The 14,024-nt window shown below is 40.9% G+C and overlaps 1 protein-coding gene across 9 annotated transcripts in view; it reads right to left on the reverse strand.

Moving 5' to 3' along the window:
• frmpd4 (FERM and PDZ domain containing 4) overlaps positions 1-14,024 on the reverse strand; it is a 750,261-nt gene that overhangs the window by 12,171 nt on the left and 724,066 nt on the right. For all 9 annotated transcript variants that reach the window (XM_072584870.1, XM_072584871.1, XM_072584872.1 and 6 more), the window contains 2 exons: positions 9,048-9,174; positions 8,290-8,379 (listed from right to left, as the gene is read on the reverse strand). In XM_072584870.1, coding sequence (XP_072440971.1) covers positions 8,290-8,379; positions 9,048-9,174 — 217 coding nt within the window. The remainder of the gene's footprint in view (positions 1-8,289; positions 8,380-9,047; positions 9,175-14,024) is intronic.

A 14,024-nucleotide genomic window follows, 5' to 3' on the forward strand; every position in this document is an offset into this window, starting at 1 on the left:
TGGATGACAAAAGAAATTGAAGGTTTGGTTAACAAAAAAAGGAAGCATATGTCAGGTCAAGACAGAATAGATCGAATAAATCCTTAGAAGACTATTAAGGTAATATAAGTATACTTAAGAGGGGAATCAAATGGGCAAAAAGGGGACATGCGATAGCTTTGGCAAATTGAGTTAAGGAGAATCTAAAGGGTTTTTACAAATACATTAAGGACAACTGGGTAACTAGGGAGAGAATAGGGCTCCTCAAAGTTCAGCAAGGCGGCCTTTGTGTGGAACCGCAGGAGATGGGGGAGAAACTAAATGAATATTTTGCATCAGTGTTTAAAGTGGAAAAGGACATGGAAGACATAGACTGTAGGGAAATAGATGGTGACATCTTGAAAAATGTCCATATTACAGAGGAGGAAGTGTTGGATGTCTTGAAATGTATAAAAGTGGATAAATCCCCAGGACCTGATCAGGTGTATCCAAGAACTCTGTGGGAAGCTACAGAGGTGATTGCTGGGCCTCTTGCTGAGATATTTGTATCATCGATAGTCACAGGTGAGGTGCCAGAAGACTGGAGGGTGGCTAACGTGGTGCCACGATTTAAGAAAGGTGGTAAGGACAAGCCAGGGAACAATAGACTGGTGAGCCTGACTTTGGTGGTGGGTAAATTGTTGGAGGGAATCCTGAGGGAGAGGATGTACATGGACATGTATAGGCATGGACTGATTAGGGATAGTCAACATGGCTTTGTTCGTGGGAAATAATGTCTCACAAACTTGATTGAATTTTTTGAAGAAATAACAAAGAGGGTTGCTGAGGGAAGAACAGTAGATGTGATCTATATGGACTTCAGGAAGACATTCGACAAGGTTCCCCATGGGAGACTGATTAGCAAGGTTAAATCTCATGGAATACAGGGAGAACTTGCCATTTGGATACAGAACTGGCTCAAAGGTAGAAGACAGAGGGTGGTGGTAGAGGGTTGTTTTTCAGATTGGAGGCCTGTGACCAGTGGAGTGTCACAAAGATCAGTGCTGGATTCACTACTTTTTGTCATTTACATCCACATCATTTGTGAACATAAGAGGTATAGATGACACCAAAATTGGGGAGCTGCAGTGGACTGCAAAAAGATTACTTCAGATTACAACAGGGATCTTGATGAGATGGGCCATGGGCTGAGTAGTAGCAGATGGAGTTTAATTCAGATAAATGCGAGGTGCTGTGGTTTGGGAAAGCCAATCTTAGCAGGACTTATACACTTAATGATAAGGTCCTAGGAGTATTGCTGAACAAAGAGACCTTGGAGTGCAGGTTCATAGCTCCTTGAAAGTGGAGTCACAGGTAGATAGGATAGTGAAGAAGGCCTTTGGTATGGTTTCCTTTATTGGTCAGAGAATTGAGTACTGGAGTTGGGAGGTCATGTTGCGGCTGTACAGGACATTGGTTAGGCCACTTTTGGAATATTGCACGCAATTCTGGTCTTCTTGTTATTGGATGCATGTTGTGAAATTTGAAAGGGCTCAGAAAAGATTAACAAAGATGTTGCCAGGTTTGGAGGATTTGGGCTATAGGGTGAAGTTGAATAGTCTTTGGCTGTTTTCCCTTGAGCATCAGAGGCTGAGGGGTGACCTTATAGAGGTTTATAAAATCATGAGGGGCATGGATAAGGTAAATAGACAAGGGCTTTTCCCTGAGGTGGGAGAATCCAAAACTAGAGGGCATGGGTTTAGGATGAGAGAGGAAAGATATAAAAGGGACCTAAGGTGCAACGTTTTCATGCAGAGGGTGGTGTGTGTATGGAATGAGCTGCCAGAGGAAGTGGTGGAGGCTGGTACAATTGCAACATTTAAAAGGCATCTGGATGAGTACATGAATAGGAAGGGTTTGGAGGGATATGGGCAGGGGATAGGCAGGTGTGATTAGATTGGGTTAGGATATCTGGTTGGCATGGACGAGTTGGAGCGAAGGGTCTGTTTCCAAGCTGTACATCTCTATGACTCCATGACTCTAAAATCATGAAGGGCACGGATAGGGTAAGTACACAAGGGCTTTTCCCTGGGTTGGGGGAGTCAAAAACTAGAAGATATAGTTTTAAGGTGACAGGGGAATGGTTTAAAAGAGACCTAAGGGACACCTTTTGCATACAGAGAATGGTGCGTGTATGGAATGAGCTGTCGGAGGAAGTGTTTGAGGCTGGCACAATTACAACACTAAGAAGGCATCAGGATGGGTATGTGAATAGAAAGGATTTAGAGGGATTTGGCCAAGTGCTGGCAAATGGGACTGGATTAATTTAGGATATCTGGTCGGCATGGACGAGTTGGACTGACGGGGTTGTTTCCATCTATACATCTCAATGACTCTATGGCACTAATTAAAATAAAAGATAGTTGATTGGCATTTCAATTGTTCTCCTAATGTCAGAAGATAGCTTATATTACTTATGAACATTAGTAAGACTGTGATACTGATAGACCTGCTTGAACTCTCTTACAAATATTTACCATACTTTGCATAATGCAGAGCTTTTTGTTAATAGTAAACTGTGTACTGCAAGTAAGTCAAAGTGTATAGGAAAGATGGCAGTACAATGTAGATAAAAGGTCAATAAAAGTATAGCAACACAGGAGTCAAAGTTGTTTGTTTCAGGTTGAAAGGTTTTTCTGGACAAACTACAGAAAGTTTTGCCATACATACTATGACTGTTATACGCTGGGTTATAATTATCAAAGGCGGTCAAGTTCCTGTGGAATTTTCAGGAGAAACTCCCAAGTATGTGGCTACTTCCGATTGGGATTGAAGGATCATACAGATAAAACAAAATCAAAATGATTGGAGATTTTGTGCAGCGACTAATTCTTTTGTTTCTGGACCACAAGGATGTGCAAACTATCAGGGTGATGTTGCTCACAGCTGAACATGAGCTCTAAGATTGAAATGAAATTCGAGAGTCCAATTTGATTATTTTTAAGACTCATGAAGGCAAATTTCACATTGTTATTTTCCTGAAGGTTTTGTCTGCTTAATGTTGACAAACAAAAACAGAGGATCGAAATTGTTCTGTCCAGGATTGGTAAGGAATAAGTTATTAGAACAGGACTGAAAGCACATTTTTGGTGAGAATTCTCGAGAGTTGTTTTTTGATTTTCAGTGCTACTTTTTGTTTGTCTGGGCTCCTTTTCCAGTCTCACTAACTCCTTCATTAGGTGAAGCAGTCATACTGCATCAATACTCTCAGTATCTGTGGGATTTGGACGCTCACAGCAGCAGAATTCAAATAATTCATCCTCATGGTCATCAGTGGTCCATTGAAGTTAAAGCCATGACACACAAGGAAAGCATTGATTTTTTAGACAACATAACATTCTAATTGATAGAAAACAATCAGTATAAATTTGCAATAACAATTTTTCTAAAAAGAATTATGCAGTTGTACACAAAAACCCTCATTCTAAGTAAGCTATCCAAGAACTGGAGAGGTTACAGCTAAACCATTGTGTATTTGTCTCGAAAATAACCTCAAATAATTCATAATGTATAAAATGCTTTGAGATGTCATAAGATAGAAATGCAAATCTTATGAAACAAATCTGTTCAATATAATTACACATTGACACCGAGTTCATTACGATATATATGGAGGAAAATAGAATGGATTATAATCACCCCTGAGCTCCTGCAGCTTTAATCTAGAGATGCCACATTAATTTGTAACAGATTCACTACCTCAGTCTTCCTATTCTCACTTAGATGAGTCTTCCTATGTTTATTTTTAGATGCTCTCCCTAATTTGCCATCCATCATTCTCCTTCCCAGCTCATCTTTCCCTTTCTCAGCCTCTCTGTCACCATTTCGGCCCAATTTCCCCTTTCCATGGGACTCCCTCCTCTTCTTGGGACCGCTTTCCTCTGTGTAGTTCCTCTCACCGCACTCCCTTCCCCCACTTTGCAGTCCTATTTGCAGCCTCTCTCCTTCTTCATGTCCCCTTTTTTGCCCCCTTTGTCCATGTGCCATTTGTACGTCCTCCCTCCCCAGTTTGCAGCCTCATTTTTCCCCAAGATCCTAGGAAACTAGCCTTACCCCTAGTCCTTCTTTCCTGACCTTGCTCCACAGCTTGTTTCCAAGTGCAGTGGGCCTTGGTCTCTGGTCTTGCTGGCCTACCCAGAAGCTGTGCTCCCTTCTGCGGCTCATCTCACTCCTCTAATCACAGGATGGTTCTTTACGAACGTTCCAGCAACAGTATGGGAGAGAACCGGCCTGAAATCGGAGGAGCAGCATTCCGTGGGTCCACCTTTTCTATTTTTGGTCACTGCCATGTCTGGACTTCCCCAAGTGAATTAGAGATCATGAGGTCAGTTTTGCCCACTGCTCCACTGTACTGCTCTGGAAAATAATTACTAAATACAGATGCAAAAATAAATATTTGCATTTGACAATATTTTAAGATAATGCAATATCATACCAATATATGAGCATGCTAATAACTAAAATCCTAAGAAAACCCTGCAATGTCTGAGTAGCTTCTGGAGAATCCAAGTTAGTGAAACTGTGCCTGTGTTTTTATGAAAATAAGGCTGATAGGTCACATGTTCTCTTTTTATTAGGTGCTGATGAATAGAAACAAGAAACTAACCTAAGAGGAACGATTCACTGCCACAAACATTTATGCACCACATAAAATCTGAATGGATAGACAGCAGCTCTGTGAACCACGATGGTAATCTAACTATGTTAAAACTGCTGCATAAATACAGGTGGTTGTAGGTTGTGCAGCACTCCATGTCCAGAACTTGCCCTTCGAGTGAAATGGTAATAATTCTGTCATGTCAATGCTCCTGTTTGGTCTTCTCACACACAGGAAAAATCCATTAATTTCAAACATCGATGTTCATTTATATACAGATTTACATCCTGTGCCTAAATGTGAGGTACATTATGAGGTGAATGTCAATGAATGATTTTGAAATAAAACAGTGTGACATTTTGAATGCTCAATGTAATTTACAACTGATAAATTGTAGGCCACCTCATAAAGCTGAAAAGCAATTTTTTTTTCCCTTTTACTGATTTTCTCTGAAGGGTAATGAAATGTTGAATTTTTCAGATGAGAGCTGTCAGTGCTGGAGCAATGGTATACAATGTCATAGATCATGCACACCAGGGTTCCACTCTGCATTAACAATGAGCCATAACCCAAACTACAAAACAGGAAAGGTTGAATCTTCCATTTCTCAAGCTTGTGAACTTAACAGCTCCTCTGAGTAAAACTGTCAATTTAACGCCAGTTAACGCTGCATGGATGGACAACTGTTTTCGTGAGGATCTGGGTTGAGGCTGCTATATTTAGAATCACGGGCTGAAAGAAGACTTTCATATTACCAATAAAAGTTACAATCTAAACCACGTTCGCTGCAAGGAAAGGATATTTTATGCTTTCTGCAAGATCCTGAACGTGATGAGTAACAAAAATCTGTGGGTTTCTGAAATCAGCATTGCCTGAATAAACACTACTCTTGGGAAATAAGGCAGGGCAGGTGACTGAGGTGTCAGTGGGGCTGCACTTTGGGGCCAGAGACTATAATCCCACTAGATTTAAAATAGTGATGAAAAAGGATAGACCAGTTCTAAAAGTTAAAGTTCTAAATTGGAAAAGGGCCAATTTCGACAGTATTAGGCAAAAACTTTCAAAAGCTGATTGGGGGCAGATGTTCACAGGTAAAGGGACGGCTGGAAAATGGGAAGCCTTCAGAAATGAGATAATGAAAATCCAGAGAAAGTATATTCCTGTCAGGGTGAAAGGAAAGGCTGGTGGGTATAGGGAATGCTGGATGACTGAAAAAATTGAGAGTTTGATTAAGAAAAAGACAGAAGCATATGTAAGGTATGGACAGGATAGATCGAGTGAATCCTGAGAAGAGTATAAAGGCAGTACGGAGTATACTTAAGAGGGAAATCAAGGGGGCAAAAAAGGGGACATGAAATAGCTTTGGCAAATAGAATTAAGGAAAATGCAAAGGGTTTTTACAAATATATTAAGGACTAAAGGGTAACTAGGGAGAGAATAGGGCCACTCAAAGATCAGCATTGTGTGGAGCCACAGAAAATGGGAGACATACTAAATGAGTATTTTGCATCAATATTTACTGTGAAAAAGGTTATGGAAGGTATAGAATGTAGGGAAATAGAAGGTGACACCTTGCAAAATGCCCATATTACAGAGGAGGAAGTGCTGGATGTCTTGAAACGCATAAAGGTGGACTTGATCAGGTGTATCCTCGAACTCTGTGGGAAGAAAGGGAAGTGATTGCTGGGCCTCTTGCTGAGTTATTTGTATCATCGACGCCGGAAGACTGGGGGTTGGCTAATGTGGTGACACTGTTTAAGAAGGGTAATAAGGACAAGCCAGGGAACTATAGACCAGTGAGCCTGACTTCGGTGGTGGGCAAGTTGTTGGAGGGAATCCTGAGGGACAGGTTGTACATTTATTTGGAAAGGCAAGGACTGATTAGGGATCATCAACATGGCTTTGTGTGTGGGAATCATGTCTCACAAACTTGATTGAGTTTTTTGAAGAAGTAGCAAAAAGGATTGATGAGGATAGAGCGATAGATATGATCTACATGGACTTCAGTACGGTGTTCGACAAGGTTCCCCATGGGAGACTGGTTAGCAAGGTTAGATCTCACTGAATACAGTGAGAGCGAGCCATTTGGATACAGAACTGGCTCAAAGGTAGAAGACAGAGGGTGGTGGTGGAGGGTTGTTTTTCACACTGGAGGCCTGTGACCAGTGGAGTGCCACAAGGATTGGTGCTGGGTCCACTACTTTTTGTCATTTATATAAATGATTTGGATGTGAGTGTGAGGTATAGTTAGTAAGTTTGCAGATGACACCAAAATTGGAGGTGTAGTGGACAACGAAGAAGGTTACCTTAGATTACAACAGGATCTTGACCAGATGGGCCAATGGGCTGAGAAGTGGCAGATGGAGTTTAATTCAGATAAATGTGAGGTGCTGCATTTTGGGAAAGCAAATCTTAGCAAGACTTATACACTTAATGTCAAGGTCCTAGAGAGTGTTGCTGAACAAAGCGACCTTGGAATACAGGTTCATAGCTCCTTGAAAGTGGAGTCGCACGTAGATAGGGTAGTGAAGAAGGTGTTTGGTATGCTTTCTTTTATTGGTCAGAGTATTGAGTACAGGAATTGGGAAGTCACGTTGCGGCTGTACAGGACTGTTGGAATATTGCGTGCAATTCTGGTCTCCTTCCTATCGGAAAGATGTTGTGAAACTTGAAAGGGTTCAGAAAAGATTTACAAGGATGTTGCCAGGATTGGAGGATTTGAGCTATGGGGAGAGGCTGAACAGGCTGGGGTGTTTTCCCTAGAGTGTTGGAGGCTGAGGGGTGACCTTATAGAGGTTTACAAAATTATGAGGGGCATGGATAGGATAAATAGACAAAGTCTTTTCACTGGGGTCAGGGAGTCCAGAACTCGAGGGCATAGGTTCAGGGTGAGAGGGGAAAGATATAAAAGGGACCTAAGGGGCAACTTTTTCATGCAGAGGATGGTACGTGTATGGAATGAGCTGCCAGAGGAAGTGGTGGAGGCTGGTACAATTGCAACATTTAAAATGTATTTGGATGAGTATATGAATAGGAATGGTTTGGAGGGATATGGGCCGGGTGCTGGCAGGTGGGACTAGATTGGGCTGCGATAGCTGGTCGGCATGGACAGGTTGGATTGAAGGGTCTGTTTCCATGCTGTAGATCTCTATGACTCTATGACTTCAAAGACACCTCCAGTGCATTTCGTTTTGTGGCAGTAACACCTCAGTGAGCTATGAACAGAAAGACCACAACTGAAGGTATGAATAGCCTAATAAATATTCTCTAGTAAAGATTCTATATATACAAGACCAATTTTTCCTAAAACTCAAGCTTTCCTATATTGTTGTCAAACACTCAAGGTCATTAAACTGTAGCGATTTGACAACTCGAGATAATGGGTCATTATTCTTGGTGGGAATTTTTAAATAACCTACTTTAGCAATCTTTTTGGAAGGTAAACACAGCAATACAAGAAGTTATATTCATGTGATTTGTTCATCAGAAATGTTGTCAGTGTTGATCCAATAATCTAACGTGATCCCTGATAAATTTGTGGGTGTTTGTGTATGTCGGTGTGTAAAGAGTCACATCTTCGAGGATTGTTATTATAGCTTTTACCTAACTTGAAGATTCATTTAAGTTTTGTTCCCAATGTTAGAAAAATTCAGAGAAGAATTAAGATACATTACCACTAGCATTGCTTTAAAGACCCGGCCTCCATACAAACGCAGGTCACTGAGAAACTTTAAGTAGTGCACCTTGGCTTGAAGTGCAGAGAGCTGCAATAGAAAGTAAGAGACTAATATTGAGGTAAAATTTACATTGAGGAATGATGATGAATTGCTGATGTCTGAATGTGTCAGAATACAGTTGGATAAAACTTAGTGTTTAATTATTCCTAACATTCCTGTCAATATAGGCATTTGTACTGGGGGGAGAAACACAAAATGGAAATTAGTTTAACTCATGCCGATGGATACTCAGCTTCACCACCAAAACCAGAATTTAACAAAATACAGTCAGACTGAGTTCTGGCCCATGAAAAAAGGATTCTTTAGTAATGTCTTGTAGTTTTGAAACTTCTCAGCAATTTAATTATTCTAGAAGGTAAATAGTTGCTAGTTTAACACAGGGAATGTTTAAATTTTTCAGACATTTCTGTAATGTCACATCGTAGTACTACATTTTTATTTCTTTATTCATTTAATTGGTGTTAGACCCCATGCAATACCTCTTTTAAAACACAAGAATGTTATACTACTGGTGAAATCACTATTATTCCATGCCCTACTCTGTTGGTGATAACATTGACAGCAGTGGTACATCTCCTGTATAAGAAACAAAGTTCCTGCATAATATTGTAGAATTCATAGAACAATGTCAGCACTTACACTGCCGTGAAATATTTTATCTTGTAGATCATTATTAATTTATGGGGAAACGTTACCTTTTTGCCCGGAGGAACAAGATTTTGGTTTGCTTTCAGGATGTGAGAAAGTGCTTTCTTCACATTCTTCTCCTTCATGCTCTGTAAAACCATAGGGGGAAGGAAGGTTTCAAGGCCCCATTCTTTCCTGTGAAAGAATTATAATTCAAAGGTCAGAGATTACCTTTCTCTAAGATTGCTTGCTTCTAAATTGCTGCTTATAAAAGAAAAGCTAAGTCAAAACATGTTGCACAGAATTCTAACTCAGCCTTTTGATTCATAAATAATGCAAGATGGTGGATTTTCTTAACCTTGTTGATGTGTGATTATAACTGGTAAGGCAGTGTTAGCTGCTCACCCCTAAATATACTCTATTTTGAGAATGCAGTAATGGATCACCTTCGTTAACTGCTGCAGTTTGTCTGTTGCGTTTCCGAGATGATCCATAGATAAGAGAGAATTTCCAGAATTTTTGACCTACTGACAACAAAGAAATGGAGATATCCTTCCAAGTTAGGATAGTGTGCGGTTGGAGGGGAAGTTGGTAATGGTGGTACTCAGTAGAGAGTGAGGATTGCAAATGCTGGCGATCAAAGTCAAGAGCATGTTGCTGGACAACAGGTCAGATATCATCCAAAGAGCAGAGAATCAACGTTTCGGACATAAGCCCTTCATCAGCCATTCCTGATGAATAATGGTACTCACAAATATCTAGTCTCCTTGTCTTTCTAGGTGGTGGAAATTGTAGTTTTGGAAGGTGCTATCAAAGGAGACTTGGTGAGTTGCTACAATTCATCTTATATATGGGAAACATTGCTGTTTCTTTGCATGGCAGAAGGAGTCAGTGTTTATAATGGGAGCGCAGAGTGGAGACAATGAGGGATGAATGTAACTTGAAAATTGGTGGTTGGTGGGATGTCTCTGAAGATTTTTTTTGTCAAACTATAGTTTAGATTAGCAGTAAATTTGAATTTGGGAATAATCTCTGCTAAGTGCAAATTGGTCAATGTAACACTGCTATACATGAAATAAAGGAGAGAGAACGAGGAATGACAAGCCAGTTAGCCTGACATCCAACATCTGGAAATGTGGGAATCTATTATTCAGGAAATATTTACAATGCACTTAAAATAAATGAATATGGTTTCTTGAAAGGAAACCCTGTCTGACAAATTTATGAGAGTTTTTTCAGGACGTAACAAGAAGGCTAAGATATTGGGGCGTTGATAAATGTGCTCTTTGGATTTACAAAAGGCATTTGATAAAGCACCACACAAGAGCATGGAAAAGGAGTCAATATGTTATCATGGATTGGTTACCAGACAGGGAGCAGACAGTAGGGATGAATAGAGCATTTTCAAAGTATGTGATTTACTTTAATCTAATCCAATCTGAACTTCCTTAGTTGGTCTTTTTTGCTGAATATTTGTTTCTCAATGTAGAATACTTTGAATTCTTTTCTGAAATGTTCTGTACTTGTTGGAGATAGCCATTATATGGCACTTTCAAGATAGGAACATTGCTTATCATTTAACAGCCAAGACTGAATGTTTTCCAGTCATTGCTGTACTTGGACACAGGCTGCTACAGTATCTAAGTCATGGCAGAAGTAATCTAAATCCAAACCAACAAGTGCCTTGCAGCTGATCTGCCTCTGGTGTGACAAATGAGTCTCACTGATACATACTTGATGATTCCAGCTTCCTCAACATGAATTTAGTTTTTGATCAAATTGGACAGAGGTTGCTTAACCTCTTATTAAAAAAAATTACATGAGATTTTTCTGCAGAAGTGGCAATGAGCTGACAGTACTTATTAATATTAAATATTACATTGTAACCTCTGATAACCAACATAGAAATTAAATCAGAAGGTTACTCTAAGTGTTGCCCTACTGTTCCAGAACCTCTGCTTTTTCAATGTCTCACCAAGGGGCCTAACATTGAAACATATGAAAGGCACAAAGTTTCTTTACCTAGGAGATATATCCATTAAAGTCTCCCATCAAAGATAGGGCTTGTCTACTGCAATGTGTAAACACATTTTTAATGCTGTTTTATGTTCTAGTTACTGCCAATAATTTTGCTGCCATTGCAGATTTAATTTGCAAAGTGTGGGATTCTCATTCATTGCTGTTGATTTTTTAAAATCAAAGTAATCCCAATATTCGTCTCTTGTGTGATTGGTCTCTTTTCTCACTCTTACTTTTTTTTGCACACAGTTTCAATTTTTGTATACCATTTTAAAATATAATATTGGATTAAATAAACCAACTAATACTTCCTAGTTCAGACTCTATGCTGTTCATCAATCTGAATGGTAAAGTAAATGCCTTGTCATTTTTCTGACATAGGTCCCAGATCTCCTGCAGTGGATGTCATGTAATTCTAATTAGTCAGTTGTTAAATCAATAAATTACAAAGCCATTCTCTTCTTCACCTCTATTGTTTTAATTACAGTATAGTTGAAAAGCTGAAATACACATATCCAAATCCAAGTACAAGAACCAAAATATCACTGCACAGTAATTTTTCCACCAGAGAACTGTTGAACACAACACATTCTTCAGAGGTGCTCCGGAAATGTGAATGATTGTAAATGAAAAATATTAGTTACCAATTTTTGGCACTTACTACTGGGGAGGGACTATTGGACAGGGAAAAGACTGTTATATTTCTTGGTGTGACAAAACCCCAAGTGATTTTACTCACTTTCAAAAGATAAAATATGTTCTGACTAATAACTCTCCAATGCTCTCTAAAACTGAGCATACGTACTGCTGTTTTCTCACCTAAATGAGAAGCAATATCCTGCTGACATTTGTGGCGTAGAAGGTGAAGTTTTAATTAAATTTCTGTCAGCCAGCTATCAAAAGTCATGCGCCAGTAGAATGTTTACATCCAATTAATTGTGAAAGCTATGACAATGACCTCATTAATTTATTTCAACTATTCTGGTTTAACAGTTTTAGGAGCTCACATATGCTAATAAGTACTGCCTGTCCAAGGACACACAAATGATACTAAAGTTATCATGTTCCCTGCAACACAATAATTTACCACCACCACTGATTCTGTTGTATTAAAACAGAATAAATCAAACTTAATCAGGACATGCTATGCTTGGTAACTGATGAGCATCACCCCATATAACGCACTGAGGTTGCACCTGAGCCAGCTTCAGCCATCTGGAGGAATGCCCAGCACAGCAGGAAGAAGGTCAATGCCCTTCTCCACTCAGTCTGGATAACTGCCACCACCTTCTCTCTGCAACTGTACCCACCTTCCATCAAGGCTCATGCTCTACCCTTCCCACTCTTACATGCTACATTTTGCCTGCTGCCCCCACGCTCTTGTCCACCTCAAAAAGACAAGACAACACAGGCAAGGCAGGCATGCTGTGAGCACAAGGTGAGTGAGCGCTAAGACAGGGCTCACACGGTGCCTGACCTCGTGGGCAAAATGTTCTTGCAGCAGCTTTTCAATGCTTGCCATGAGGATGTTGAGAGGCTGGCAGGTTTCAGATGCCAGAGACAAAAAAAAAACTGCAGATGCTGGAATCCAAGTTACACAGGCAGGAGGCTGGAACAACACAGAAAGCCAGGCAGCATCAGGAGGTGGAGAAGTCGACATTTTGGGAAAAAAGGTTACACCCGAAACGTCGACTTCTGCACGTCCTGATGCTGTCTGGTTTGCTAGGTATCAGATGCCAACATTCATGGATGGAAGGGGAGTGTGGCAGGTGCCCTGACGTATCTCCTCAGATGGTGTTGCCAGGTCTCCAAGATGGATTTTCAGAGGAGCAAGCGGCCGGCTGGGTGGCCTGGTACCTGCTCTGATTTTCACATGGAGAATATTCAATGTCCAGCTTCCTTGTGATGGGCGGTAGGTTAGGAAGTTGCATGTTAATGTGGACAAGATGTACAGTTCATGATGATGACAAGTAATGATTGCTCTTTATAGGTATCTTACCGCTGTTTAGCACGAATCTCATCTCAACATGCAGAACTTGGTTTGAAAGTACAGCTGGTTGCTCCGGACATTGGGAAAGGCCATGCTGGACTATTTGAGAAGTTCTGCCAGGTTACTCACCGCAGCCCACGTCATTCAGGGCCCTGGATGATTCTGCCCATAGAGGTAACTGTTTATGGAATGTATAAAGTCAGGCAGAATCAAATGGCTGATTTTAATGTAGCAAAAGGACTGGAGAGCATCTAAGTACTGCATGTCATCTCTTTTTAGAAAGAACTGGGCAGTAAGGAGGCCTTTCCCTGATCGAAGATCCCAGGGACATTGTCCTGCCAGCCAGAGGTAGTATGGGCCAGGGATCTAGCCCTGGGTGACTGTCTGTGTGCCGTTTGCACATTCTACCCATGTCTGTGTGGGTTTCCTCTAGGTGCTCTGGTTTCCTCCCATAATCCAAAGATGTGCAGGTCAGAGGATCGGTGGAGACTTGTTGGGCTGAAGGGCCTTTTTCCTACACTGTAGGGATTCTATGATTCCATGATTTTTCATAGTTTGGCAGTGGACACTCTCTATGATAAACCCACTAAGATCCAGAACTGGCAAGGACTTAGGCATAGGATGAATGATAATGAGAGGGTGGTTGCAGATTTGGGCGGCAGAGGAGGGGAGTTTGATAGGTAGAGACAGCAGGTAGGCCAGGGAAGGCAGCTCTCCGCTCCTTCATGAAGCCAGGTCCCTCAATAAAGCACCCCATGAAGCTGCTCCCATTTCCAGGAGCCCATATGCAGCAACAGCAGGGTTTGCTTGATTGGGGCTCCCACAGGGGCATCCACTACCACCTCGGGGTGAATATCCATTGCAGCAGCATGAGAGTCTAAAAGGGGCATCGATTGAGAGTGGGGCCTGAGCGATGTACATAAGCCAACCTGCCCTAGAGTTAATCAGGGCAGAGGCAGCAATCTGGCAGGTACAACATCCACTGGTTTCACACCAAATTAAATATCCTCAACCACCAAATTTACCATGTGGGAAG

This window comes from Chiloscyllium punctatum, chromosome 15 (genome assembly GCF_047496795.1).
Source record: "Chiloscyllium punctatum isolate Juve2018m chromosome 15, sChiPun1.3, whole genome shotgun sequence".
NCBI lineage: Eukaryota > Metazoa > Chordata > Chondrichthyes > Orectolobiformes > Hemiscylliidae > Chiloscyllium > Chiloscyllium punctatum.